The 12,729-nt window shown below is 37.5% G+C and overlaps 6 protein-coding genes across 6 annotated transcripts; all 6 read right to left on the bottom strand.

The window, feature by feature from the left end:
• Nucleotides 1-856: 856 nt before the first annotated feature.
• On the bottom strand, nucleotides 857-1,363 carry TM35_000042460 (uncharacterized protein; the record flags this gene model as incomplete). The annotated part of the gene is made up of 1 exon (XM_029022440.1): nucleotides 857-1,363. One exon carries the CDS (start codon nucleotides 1,361-1,363, stop codon nucleotides 857-859), a length of 507 nt encoding a protein of 168 aa, XP_028886098.1.
• Nucleotides 1,364-2,264: 901 nt separating this feature from the next.
• TM35_000042470 (uncharacterized protein) lies at nucleotides 2,265-3,200 on the bottom strand (the record flags this gene model as incomplete). Its single annotated transcript, XM_029022441.1, has 1 exon — nucleotides 2,265-3,200. One exon carries the CDS (start codon nucleotides 3,198-3,200, stop codon nucleotides 2,265-2,267), a length of 936 nt encoding a protein of 311 aa, XP_028886099.1.
• A 337-nt stretch (nucleotides 3,201-3,537) lies between these two features.
• On the bottom strand, nucleotides 3,538-4,380 carry TM35_000042480 (3-demethylubiquinone-9 3-methyltransferase; the record flags this gene model as incomplete). Its single annotated transcript, XM_029022442.1, has 1 exon — nucleotides 3,538-4,380. One exon carries the CDS (start codon nucleotides 4,378-4,380, stop codon nucleotides 3,538-3,540), a length of 843 nt encoding a protein of 280 aa, XP_028886100.1.
• A 2,117-nt stretch (nucleotides 4,381-6,497) lies between these two features.
• On the bottom strand, nucleotides 6,498-7,352 carry TM35_000042490 (uncharacterized protein; the record flags this gene model as incomplete). Its single annotated transcript, XM_029022443.1, has 1 exon — nucleotides 6,498-7,352. The coding sequence occupies one exon, from the start codon at nucleotides 7,350-7,352 to the stop codon at nucleotides 6,498-6,500; it is 855 nt and encodes a 284-aa protein (XP_028886101.1).
• Nucleotides 7,353-8,092: 740 nt separating this feature from the next.
• On the bottom strand, nucleotides 8,093-9,523 carry TM35_000042500 (uncharacterized protein; the record flags this gene model as incomplete). The annotated part of the gene is made up of 1 exon (XM_029022444.1): nucleotides 8,093-9,523. The coding sequence occupies one exon, from the start codon at nucleotides 9,521-9,523 to the stop codon at nucleotides 8,093-8,095; it is 1,431 nt and encodes a 476-aa protein (XP_028886102.1).
• Nucleotides 9,524-10,360: 837 nt separating this feature from the next.
• On the bottom strand, nucleotides 10,361-12,619 carry TM35_000042510 (putative synaptojanin (N-terminal domain), putative,inositol/phosphatidylinositol phosphatase; the record flags this gene model as incomplete). The annotated part of the gene is made up of 1 exon (XM_029022445.1): nucleotides 10,361-12,619. The coding sequence occupies one exon, from the start codon at nucleotides 12,617-12,619 to the stop codon at nucleotides 10,361-10,363; it is 2,259 nt and encodes a 752-aa protein (XP_028886103.1).
• Between the last annotated feature and the right edge of the window lie 110 nt (nucleotides 12,620-12,729).

Here is a 12,729-nt window from a genome sequence, read left to right on the forward strand (position 1 = left end):
AAAAAAAAAAAAACCAAATATATGAATTATTCACACTAACACACAGGTGATAAATTCCTTTTACTCTCTATGTGTTCTGATCCCTTTTCGTTTTTTTTTTCCCCCTTCACCTTTATATGTATGTATATGTATGTGTGTGTGAGACCCTTCCTCTTTTACCCTAACGAAAATATAAATGAGAAATCAAAACAAAAAAAAAAACATTAGAAAACAAAAAGAAAAAGGAGACGTCTCAAAAATATATTTTGTAACGATAGAAAACCACATATACACAAATGTACACACATGTATATATTTGACACAGAGAATCATTTTTTTATTCGATGTCACTTCAACCTAGTCATACGAATGCAGTGTTGGTAGCGGATTCCATTAAGAGAAAGCAGAGTTAATAGGGCATCAAAGAGGGAAGAAAAAAAAAAAAAAAAAAAAGACGGAGGGCTACAACTCAGCGTCTGTAATTAAAATAATGTTGCCGTTTGTTTTGTCAACTTCGACAATCTGTGAAATCAGAGAAGCGAAGTGGAAAAATAATTCAATATTTCATCAACCCCCTTCAATATGAAAAGTGAATCTCTTCCACTTCCGATCCCGTTTTTTTTTTTTTTTTTTGTTGTTGTTCTTGTTCTCTCCCTCTTGGCACTCGTTTACTTCGTTGTTTTTTTTGTTTTGAGTTTGTTTGAACAATTTTGATGCATCGTCTTTTCTTTCTCTTTTTTTTTTTTTTTATCCGTTTCCTTTTTTTTTTCTTTTTCTTCCTTTTTCGCTATGCCGTCTGATGTGTTGTACATCACTTCCATGTCTCATCGCCTTTGCCCGAGCGTCAACGGTACTTTTTTTTTTTCTTTTTTTCTCTTTAGTGTTCGGCACGGCTGTCATGCACAAAGCGGCGGCGGAGTGCAGTGTCCCGCTGCTGACGGACATTCGCCTCGTTGAGTCCCTCTTCGCCGACCAAATCACCGGCCGCAGCGAAGGCCGCCTGACGAGACCCGCGAATGTGTTCATTTAAGGATTTACGAGCGGTGCTGCTGGTAACACGATCAGCGACGTAATCCACTGGGGTTTGATAGTACGTACCTTCATTCAACGCCAAGGCTACAAAAATGAATATAATGGCATTGCGTGCAAGAGTTAAATGAGCTCTTTTTTCTTCAGGATTCTGACGCCACTTACGGCAAAACCACGAGACAATAGGAATTTGCCAAGTTGTAGGCATCCAGTAATTGGAGGTGTCGTGCAGTAGTACCGCGACTGGAATTCCCATGGCAACGGCGAGTACCACAGTTTTGCTACGAAGGAGTGGGACATTGAGGGCTTCCGCGCGGTGCACGAAAGAACTTACGCTGAGAGCCACACTGTCCATTCCGTTGTATATATTCCCGTTTTTTCTTTTTTGTTGTTGTTGTTCTCTATATTATTAGATTGCCGTTTTTCGTTCTTGTTTTTTTTTTTTTTTAGTTGTTGGGCTTCTTTCCTTTTACTTTCGTTCCTTTCTTTCGTCCTTTGGTAATTAGCTCGACTTCTACTTTAGTGATGTGTTAAAGGATAAAAGAAAAAACACATTTAAATAGAGAAAAAAAAAGAAACAAGGGTAAATATTTCCAATAAACCAAGCCTCACAAACAGAAAAAAAAAAAAAACTCATGACCTAAAGTAATGTATAGATATGGATTATATCATGATATATATATATATATATATATATAGGTATGTCTTGTAATCATTTTAAAATCACCAGAGCTGGTAGAACGAAAAATAGCATAGGTGAACAAGAACAACAACAACAACAAAAAAATGTGGAACGAACGCTTGTTTCTTGTTTTCCCCCTTTCTTATAATCATTTTTTTTTTTTTTTTAATCTCTTCTGAACGATATTGCAGAGAAAAATAGAAAGGAAAAGAAAAAATAATGCACTCACAAATACAAGCGCTCCTATTTTTTATTTTATGTTTTTTTTTTTTCTTTTCACTCTTGACGTCAGTGAATTGAACCTTTGACCTACACAAACAAAAATAAAATAAAAAACCTTATCCACAGAATCAAGACGATACTCTACACAAAAAGACACAGGAAACAAACGTATTCATAAAGCAAACAGAATCAGCAAAGTAACGAAACAAGGAAAAAAAAAAAAAGAAAAAGAGAGGATAAGGTTAACCCTCGACAAAGCACACACACACACATACAAAACAACAAGAACAACAAACAAACATACAAAAATAAAATTGCCCATCATTAACACAATTCATAACTTCACCTTAGATTACGTTGATGATTGAGTGACCATGTTTGCGCAATCATCACATATCTTCGTGGCTTCATTAAAACCCAATGCAGGGATTAAACCCCTTGAATCGCTACACTGATTGCATACTAGTCTACCACAACTACGACAGTGGTGACGCGAGAATCGCCCAATGGAGGAGTGGCAAATCATGCACGCTGGTGAAGAGTCATCTGGTTGCCAAACTTTAATGTGTTGCCGATGACGTCGAAGACATATTGGACAATCCCACTGCTGCGGTGGAGTTACAAACCGGGTACCGCACTTTGGACATTTTGGGGTATATGTACGGTTCAGCAGATCGCTGCTAGCTTGTGGTGGTGCCTTCATATTATGCTCCACACGTGTTTGTTGAATTTCCTGTTTTGTCTCTCTACTGAACTCTAGCGGGTGACTTGCCACATATTCCTCCCACGCCTTCTTCTGTGATTTATTTTTGTTAGTTTTAGCGGCGTTGTGTTTGGCGCGTTCAGCGGCGAGTGCTTCCTGTTCTTCCTGCAGTTCCCGCGCACGAGCCTCCCGCCGGCGCCGCCGCCTCTCGGCCCGCTGCCTGGCGGCCTCTTCTTCTTCTTCTTCCTCCCTTTCTTCTCTCGCCTCCTTTTCGGCCGCCTCCGCCGCCTTCTCGCGGGCCTCCGCCTCGCACTCCAACTCGAGCCGCTGCTGCCGGCTGAGAAGTTCGGCCTCGCGGCGGGCCGCCTGTTCTCTGCGCGTCTGCAGCGCCATGCGGAGTTCCTGCCAAATCTCCTCCACGTGGCGGTCGTTGCACATCTCGCCGTATATCTTCGCCATGTCCTTCACGGAAACGTACTCCAGCAGGGCCATGTCTTCCTCCGTGTAGCCACCCCGCAGCGACTTGAGCAGACGCTGCACAGGCTCACCAAGGTCCTCAAACCGAATTGTACCCTTCGTGGTCATGATCACAGACAGAGACACACAAGTACAGATCAAAAACAAACAAACAAAAAAAAAATAATAACAACTATATTTCCTATCAAGTACTACAACATAGAAATCAGAAGAAAAAAGAAAAAAAAAAAGGATACTGAATTCTACATACATAAAAGTACACATAAGAAACAAAAAACAAAAAGAAATGTACCCCACATATTCTACCGTTATCGTATAAATAAATAAATAAATAAATATATATATATATATATATATATATATATATATATTGTTTATCCCCACATAGGAAAGTTAAACTCGCTCTGGTGCAACTACAACAATAACAATAAAAACACTCCGATATTTAGGCGACTGTTGTAGCCACTGGAGTCGGCATCTTTACGCCAGTCCAAAAATAATGACCTGTATCTATTTTATTTGTAAGTGAAAAACTTAGTTGTAACTGACGTGTGGCAATTGACCTCAATACATCCGGGCACGCCATAACATACTGAAGATCCACTTCCCTAACTTGATGGGTTAAAGCGCACCTCGAAAGGTCTTTCGGGGGCACAAACTTTGTCCAATCATGGGTTCCAGGTGGAACCAACCCAGTTATATACTCCGCAACACCAATAAATCCCACAGCTGCACGAAAAGACTTATCCATTGTGGAAACCACTAGTATCCCACCAGGTTTGGTTGCTGCACATAGATCCTGCACAAATCCTGCGGCATCCTCCACATGCTCCATCACTTCAGAGGCCACAACAAGATCAAATTGCTGCTTCTCCTCCTGTGCAATGGTGTGAAGTGAGACATGGCGGTAATTAAGCTGCACGAGCTCACCGTGTGTGTGTGCCACACTCCGCAGCAGCTGTCCACGACGTCGCAGTGCGACCGCTACACCTTCGGCGCCGGCGTCAATGCCAAGCACGTGGCCCCCGAGGCGTGCGAGACTCTCTGAGAGAACACCGCCGCCGCAGCCAACGTCCAACACCCGCATGCCGCGCAGTGCGTCCGCGGTGGTGTGCGGCGTGTTGCGACGGGCGTACTGTTGACAGGCGCGGTGTATATACGCCACGCGGGCGGGATTGAGAAGATGTAAAGTGCGGAGTGGACCGTCGGGATCCCACCAGTGACGCTGCAGCTGCCGGAACTTGGCGAGTTCTGCGGCAGAGGCACCGTGACTAGCGACTGTTGTCATTTTAAACCTTCTAATAGTCTTATTTATTCCCGTGTATGTGTATGTGTACTGATTAGCAACAAGAGGAGTGAGGGAAAATGAGAAGAGGAAGTAAATGGTATATACATGAGAATATATATATATATATATATATATATATATATAGAGAGAGAGAGAGAGAGTAAAAGGATACCCCACAATTCACCAAATAGTGAGAAAAAAGAATAAATAAGTTGAAGAAAAAAACAATATCAAGAAGAAATCAATTACAGAAGGAAGCGCTGCGCACATGAACCTCTATAATTCCCCTTCTCCCATTTTGATTGACGGAATAGCCGTAGAAACAGACTCAGATATCACGATTGCAACAACACGCAACATCAAATATGTTTCTTTTCCACATAAATTTAAAAAAGAAAATACATTGTCATATATATATATATATATATATATATATATATATTTCTTTTAAAACGAGTCCTCTAAACCAGATAGAAAAACAAACACACAAACACACGCACACAAACACACACAAACAACCCAATAATGATGGCAGATCTAAAAAAGACCACTCATGTGCACGAAAGAAAAAAAAAAAAGCAGTAAAGGGATCGACACAATAAAGAAACCCAAATAAAGAATCATCTTAAATAAGGCAGAGGAAAGAATTAAGAAAAAAAAACTGATAGAAACAAGAAAATAAAAAAAACAACAATAACAGAGGTACAAGAAAAGACACAAAAAAATTCCATCGAATTAGGCATGGTTTTTTTTTTTTTTATGTGCTTATCAGCCTCTATGTTTCTTTTTTTCCTCCTGTATATTGCTAACGCTTTCTCAAATACAAACTGTACCACCTTTTAATCCATTCTTTTCCATCATCTACCCACTCCCTTTACCTATTCCACACCGTCACTCATTTGACGTTTCCCAACTTCCTTTCTCTAATTAAAACTATTATAATAATTATTATTACATATATGGCCTTTTCTTTTTTTTTTTCTTTTTTCGATTTCATTGCATTTAATCTTCGCTGTGCCGCTCTCAAGAAAAAACATATCATTTAATTTTTTTTTTTTTTTGATTTAATTCTGTTGCTCTGTTTGCATACATTTCTGGATGAGAAAATATGGGTTATTATTTCTTCCCATTTCATTGAAACAGCAAAAGATAAACGAAAAAAAAAAAAAAAAGAAAGTTGTGGCATTTATAAATAATAATAAAAAGCAAAAGACAAGAACAATAATAACAAAACGGATAAGACATATGCACACACGAACGTAGTTACATACGGACATGCATACATATACATATATAAGAGTAACGAAGTAAAAAAAGAAAAAGAAAGAGAAAGAGAAGCAATAAAACCAAAAAGAAAAAAAAAAAAAAAAGAAAAAAAAAAGAAAACAATTCTAAAAAAAATTTTAAATAATGAAAAGTACACCAATCTCCCACACTCTTATCAGTAAATATCACGTTGTTTTTACTTCACTGAAATGACATAAAAAAAAAAAAAAAGAACAACACAAGTATAATCTGTCCCCAACTCCTCTGGAGAAGAATTACACTGACGTACAGAGACGTCGTAATACCTGAAATAAAACAAAACGTTGACGTTCGTAAATGAAAGAGTGGTATAATAGCGGAGACACTCACCTTCATACGTATACAGAGAAATACAAAGAAAAAGCAAAGAATATATACTCATATATATATAATTTTTAAGCGTCTCTGTAAATACAATGGTGACACTCAAATGCCTCTTATGTGCGAAAAACCACTTTCAAGACAAAGAGCCACCAAATGAAAGTAAGATAGGTGTAAAACAGAATAATAATAAAAAAAAAAAAAAAAAAAAAAAAACACAATCCCTCCAATTCCCAAGAAGAAGAATGAAGAAAAAAAAAGAATATATAAACACGAAAAGCAGATGGCATTTCCCTTCTTCTCCCTTTCCGCATATATATATATATTTTTTTTTTTTTAATCCCATCTTCTTGCTTTTTTTTAATTTTAAACGCGTGCACCCTTGAATGTGCAATAGAGAGCTTCCCCTCAACTCCACAGCCTCTATTTTCTTCCTCCAAATTCACATTTCTTTCCCACCCCCTTTATTTATTTTTTTTTTCTTTTGCTGACTATAGAATACCCATTGCAGAGCTCCACGCCTCCTTTCGTGCGCCAATAGACATCAACGTCTTGTCGGTGATGATATCTGGTCGCACATTCGCACGGCGCAGACGCACGAGTGCCTGCATCGCGTCTGAGTTCTGCAGACAACTCCGCACTGCGGGCGGGCAGCTGTGGTGGGCGGCGACGAGATTGAGGGCCGGCGAGCGGAGGATCATGTGCGAAATGCCCCTCTCGGAGCCCTCCAGCCGCGCTGTGAAGGGGACGCGCAGCAGCAACGGCGGCGGCGGGGCATCCAGCCGTCTCTTCACCGCAGTGATATCACTATCACCATCACAACTACTACTATTCATACTATTACTATCACCACTAGTAAAAGCTGTAGCGGCAGTAGTATTAGTAGTAGTATTAGTAATTGGAGTAGAGCAATTAGGAGTTGGGAAGGAAAGAAGGGGTGAGGAAATTTTTAGATTGGATGAAGTATTCACAGATGTGGGAGACCATCCAAGAAACGGCCGTGCGTGTTCTAACGTATATGTACCTTTAAAATTGCAGGAATCATTAATGGCATCCGTCATTGATGAATTCTCCAACTTTACATCCATAATGTTAAAACCACAAAGAAGAAGGATGAAAAAATCCTCAACAAGTTTCGCATCCCCAACTTGGCCATTTACTTGACAAGTAAAATCATCATCATGTGTTCGTATACTGTTGAAGACTTCATGAAATCCATATGCACGTAAATCTGGTCCGGTAATTCGTCGACAAAAAGGACTCCAAAAACGTGTCATTACACGCCGCATGGTTAAGCGACCGTGAACATTGTTAATAGAGGTATAATAAGGGGATGTGTACCACATAAACAGTAATTACAGTAAAAGAAAAAAACAAACAAAGAAACAAGAAAAAAACAAACAAATGCAGAAACGCACTATTTATTCTTTTCCCTAGGTAAATATGTAGTGTGTTTTTCTTTTCTTTTTTTTTTCTTTTCCTCTCTATTCTTTACTCTAACAGCACACTATATAACGGGTTTGGTAGTTTTTGATACTATGGTGAGAGAAATATATACCGGTTCGTTTGCGCCGTCTACTCACCAATACACTATTTTCTTATTTCTTTTTTTTTTTTTATTTCCTTTTCTTTTTTTATTTTTCTTCTTTATTCTTTTTTTTTTATTTCTTTTTTTTTTTTTGAAATTCCTTGGTATTCCTCTAAAAAATTGCGACCTAGCTTGGTATGTGTTTTTGTTTTCCTTTTTTTTTTTCATTCAATCAATATGAACAACAAAAAGAAGCAAAAGAAGAGAATATCAATAACAAGAAAAAAAAAAAAAATTGTGCATCTACACACAACACCAATACAATACTACAATAAACCAAGAATAAGATCAACAATAGTTTATTAGCAACACCAAATGTTTACTCACACTCAAAAAAAAAAAAAAAACATATATAATTATAAAATGCAATTGGTTTGTAATTGCTAATATCATATTCCACAATCATTACAAGCATTCTACAAAGATGATACTTTGCGTTGGTGTTTTCCCCACTTCAACATCTCTCTCTCTCGCCTTCTCCTCTTGTTGCCCCTCTTTTCACCCCTGAGAAACCCATATATACTTTCCTTTGCTAATTTTCTTTCGTATTCTGGTGCGATGCATTTCAAGAACACGATCAGCCCAAAGAACTTGAGCATCTCTAATACGATCCGTGCGTTCTGGATCTTCACACATTTCCTTAAAAAATTTTCCTTCTTCACTTTTTAAGGTACCATTATTTGGTATCTCTCCTGGTAAGGGTTTCATTGGTTTATCGGAGCGAGTTAAGCGCACAACGTACACACCTGTTTGGTGAAACTTGGGTGAATAAAATGAAAAACCATCTGCATCCCACAGAAATTCTACTTTTTCAATTATTTCACTATAATTTTCATTGGTGATACCACTACAGTAACGCAATGTAGATGATGAAAAAGAAGAGGAAGAGGAAGAGGAAGAGGAAGAGGAAGAGGAAGAGGAAGAGGAAGAGGAAGAGGAGGAAAAGGATGTGTTTAATGACCCCTTTTCAGCCATGATGTCGTTAAAAAAGAAGGGATGATGTCGTGTTGGCCAAGCTGCAGAAAACCCTGTAAAGACCATTACAATTAACAAAGTACCTTGTGGAGTTAAAAGCCGCAGACCCTCACGAATCAATCGACATCCATCCTTTGGTGAAGCCACCGCCAACACGCCGTGAATAAAAACATGAGTGGCGGAACCATCACGTAATGGTGAAGAAACTCCCGTGACGATATTTATATGTTCTTGATACGACATGGCGTCATTTACTAAACTTGGCACCAAGTCTACACCGAAACAACGTAATCGACGAAATGGATCGGGAGGACAGAAAGAATAAATAATATTGCCATTCCCTGCTCCTAATTCCACTAAAACATATTTTCCCTTCTTTGCATTTCCTTGTATAGTGTCTAATTTTTCACAATCCTCTGCGATCATCTTTTTAGAGGGTAAACGACAAGAGCGGATGTCGCTTTCAATGCGGGTTACTACCTGAGTGAGTCCCAATGCTGAGAGGACGGCGTTGCCTTGCTGGACGAGATTAGAAGGGGATTTCCCGCCATGATGAACAACAAGCCAGGGACGTGATTCCAATTCTTTACTCTTTGCATTTCGATCACTCCAAGTTTTATTCATTTCTGCAAGTGTGTCTTCTTCTTCCTTATGTGTATAACAAACACGACCTCTTGCACATTGAAGGGCAAAATCAGCTGGACAGGGATGACGTCCTTTACGATTCGCTATTTGCTCCCACACTTGTGCACATCCCTTACGATCCAGCAGTATAATAGAAGGATGAAGTGCCGCAGTGAAAGGCATTTTTATTGGATAATGACGAAACATTTCCATAGAATTACAACCGTTAAATGTTATCGAGGAAACAAGAGGTTTTTCATTAGAGGAAGGGATATCTTGAGGAGATGGACCTGAAGACCAAAGGAAAACAATTGAAGCCATATACGCCATAATGATGACTAGAACTAATAATACGAACATCAGCTTCATTCGTTCATTTAGTCCTAGTTTTCTTCTTACGGTTGCAAACATAATAACGTTAAACTACTCAATTTAATAATATTTTGGCTCTATGAATGTATGCGTCTGTATGTGTATAAATGTTTCTCTACACAATGTCTCCCAAACGAAAACAAAACAAAACAAAAAAACAAGACAGCAGCCAAGTGCTCTGAATCAAACAATCCCAATCTCTTTCTAATAAAAATAAATAATAGAGTTAGGCGAATATAAATGAACTAAACACTCCCCAGAAAAAAAGAAATCAAACAAGAAAAATAAAAGCACTCATTGTAACAGGAAATCAAATTATATTTATAATGATAATATTATATGGTACTTTCCAAAGGTCATATCACCTTTACGGTCTTACAAAGAACATAGGGCTATTGATAACACACACAAATTACAGAGATTCCCCTTTATTGTTTAATCGTCCAACGCTACACTCCCATTAGATAGATCGATAGATTATTCGGGAAGCCGTTCAACGCATATCGATAAACCCAAGTATTATTAATATATATATTTGCATGCGTCTCGTTTTCATGTTTTTTTTTTTTTTACTATTTATTTCTCTTCCTTTTGCTCTTTTTCTTTTTTTTTCTCACAATACCAGCGTTGATAATAATAATAATAATAATAATAATAATAATAATAATAATAAACGTTCATAAAAAAAAAAAAGACCCTATCATTTTGAGAAGGGGAACGAGTCTGTTACAAAATAAAACTCGTACCATAAGCATTACACTCTACGATCAGTTCCAATTCCACATCAGCGCGGCTTCATTGAAGTAAAGGATAGTTTGTGTAATCAGTACCCTTCTTTCTTACGTGAGATACCCAAAGAAATAAGTATATACACCACAGTAAATCAAAGAATAAAAACTCTTGTCGCATTCTATACTTTGGATATAAAAATGCCAAAACAATGTTTAAAACAAGAGGTAAAATGGCAGAAATGAAACCGAGTGCTACCATCTTGTTAAGTCCAGATAAACGTCGGGAGAAAGGACTCTCAAATTCAGAATGAAAAAGAGCAGGATTATGTTGACGTGTAATAAGGGAAATAGCATCTTGTTTATCTCCATCATATAAATTCTGTTGAATCCATCGTTTTAAAGCGAGTATACCTTCTTCACATTTATCTCGAAATCCTGATCGACCTTTCAAAAGATAATTAACAAAATGAGGATCACTTCCTGCATATAGTTGTGAAATAGCCACACCTTGTTGAACCCACAATTGTTTACATTGCATTTTAGATTTATTAAATTCACAATTGGTGTAATTATCATCATTATCTCCTCTATTATTATTATTATTATTATTATTATTATTATTATTGCCTTTTTCTTTATATATTTCATCTTTTATTCCATGTACATAGCGTATCATGCGAGGAAGTACACCAATAGCAATCATTGACTGTGCTAGATTTGTACGATCTAAACAATCTAAACAGTTTACACGGACGTAGTGTTCTTGTTGATGTATATTTCTCCATTCCAAAGATGGATAATCCTCATTTTCACCAGACATCATTTCATCTTCTACTACTACAGAATTTGCACACCACTGTGAAAAATCAACAACATCCGAATTACCATAATCATCCATTCCAAGTAATGCACTTATTTCCTTCTTCATTGCATCATATGAAAGTTTTTGTTTTCGAGATTTAACATCATATTTAAAGTAACGAACATCCATAAATTTTCCATGTTTACTTTCACTTTCTTGTTGTTCTAGAAAACTCTTTTCAAATCCCTTAGAAAGTGGGAGTTCCAGTTGACTAGAAGATGTTGTATCCATACATTGTAAGGATGAAATTCCATGAAGAAGACCTTGCAAAAATTTTAAATGAGAAACAAACTCATTTACTCCTGAAGTAGAAGATAAAATAGTTATAGTAGGTTTAAAACCTAAATTTGCTGGTTGACTCCAACGCCTGGGAACCGAACCTCGTAGAATAGAAAATGTTGCAACCCGTTTCTCATAGAATGATGATGATAATGATGCAGATGATGATGATGTCATTTCATTATTTTCATGTTCCCCTTCTAAAGGGAAAACCCATAAAGTTGAAACTGAAAAGTTTGCAGGAATTCCAGTTCCACTTGAATCTAATCCTCGACGATTATACCGTGTGCCAGACCAACGGTAACTTAGTCTATTGATAAGCAAAAGTTGTACTCCATCTGTAGAAACATCAGATGATGTAACTATACCTCTAATAAATGAAGGTGTAAAGTAATACTTATCGATAGACATGGATTCACCAGGTGTATCAAATGCTTTGAGTAAAGGTGCATTCCATTGGAATACACCCACTGTAGTGAGATCTCCCTCTAAACCACCATCAATACCTACTGTTCCAGTTAAAGGAAAGTTAGCACATCCAGACATTGTTGTGGTTAATGAATTTCTTCTTTGATTTAACATTTCAGATGGATCTAATGCCAAATTTATTGTTGGGGAGTAAAAAAAGTATGATCCTCCAGAGTGTTTCTGGGAATTGGCACAAAATCGTTCAATTACTGCACGGTATTCTGCAACAATCTCATCAGAAAGTTCTTGAAAAGGTCCCGGTTGAATAGATCCTTCTTTAAAATCCTTTTCTTCATTTTTAGACAAATCAGAAGCTGTACAACGAACTGAACTTGATGCTAACGACATACATTTAAATTCTCTTACGGCAAACACCTCATGAGAACCCATAAAAGGCAATGTTGCCACATGTTCTCTCTTTGTAACGTACAAAAGAATAGATGAGGTTCGACCAATTGGAAGGACTCCATAAATGGCCCAACAAGGAATAATGTTTTCTACACCATCACCCCAGTCACTTCCATGCAAATAATCTAATGAAATAGTTTCTCTCGGTGATAAGCACAACACTAGATCATCACCATCTCGTTCTAAAATAACAAAGCGTTGTTGTTCAGGTTCCCATTTAAAGTGGGGTAACTGCTTCTCCTTTGGCACTAAGAAAAGACCTTCATCTGTAGTAACTATACTGCCAGGGGCATCATGCGCATGCATGGTGTTCTCTCTAGTATTATTTTATTTTATTTTTTTTTCTTTTCTTGTATAAAAGATGTGAAAATAAACCTATCGTATTCAAAGCTATTAAAAAAAAAAAAAAAAAAAAA

Source organism: Trypanosoma theileri (genome assembly GCF_002087225.1).
Source record: "Trypanosoma theileri isolate Edinburgh chromosome Unknown TM35_Tth_4_V1, whole genome shotgun sequence".
In the NCBI taxonomy this organism is placed as follows: domain Eukaryota; phylum Euglenozoa; class Kinetoplastea; order Trypanosomatida; family Trypanosomatidae; genus Trypanosoma; species Trypanosoma theileri.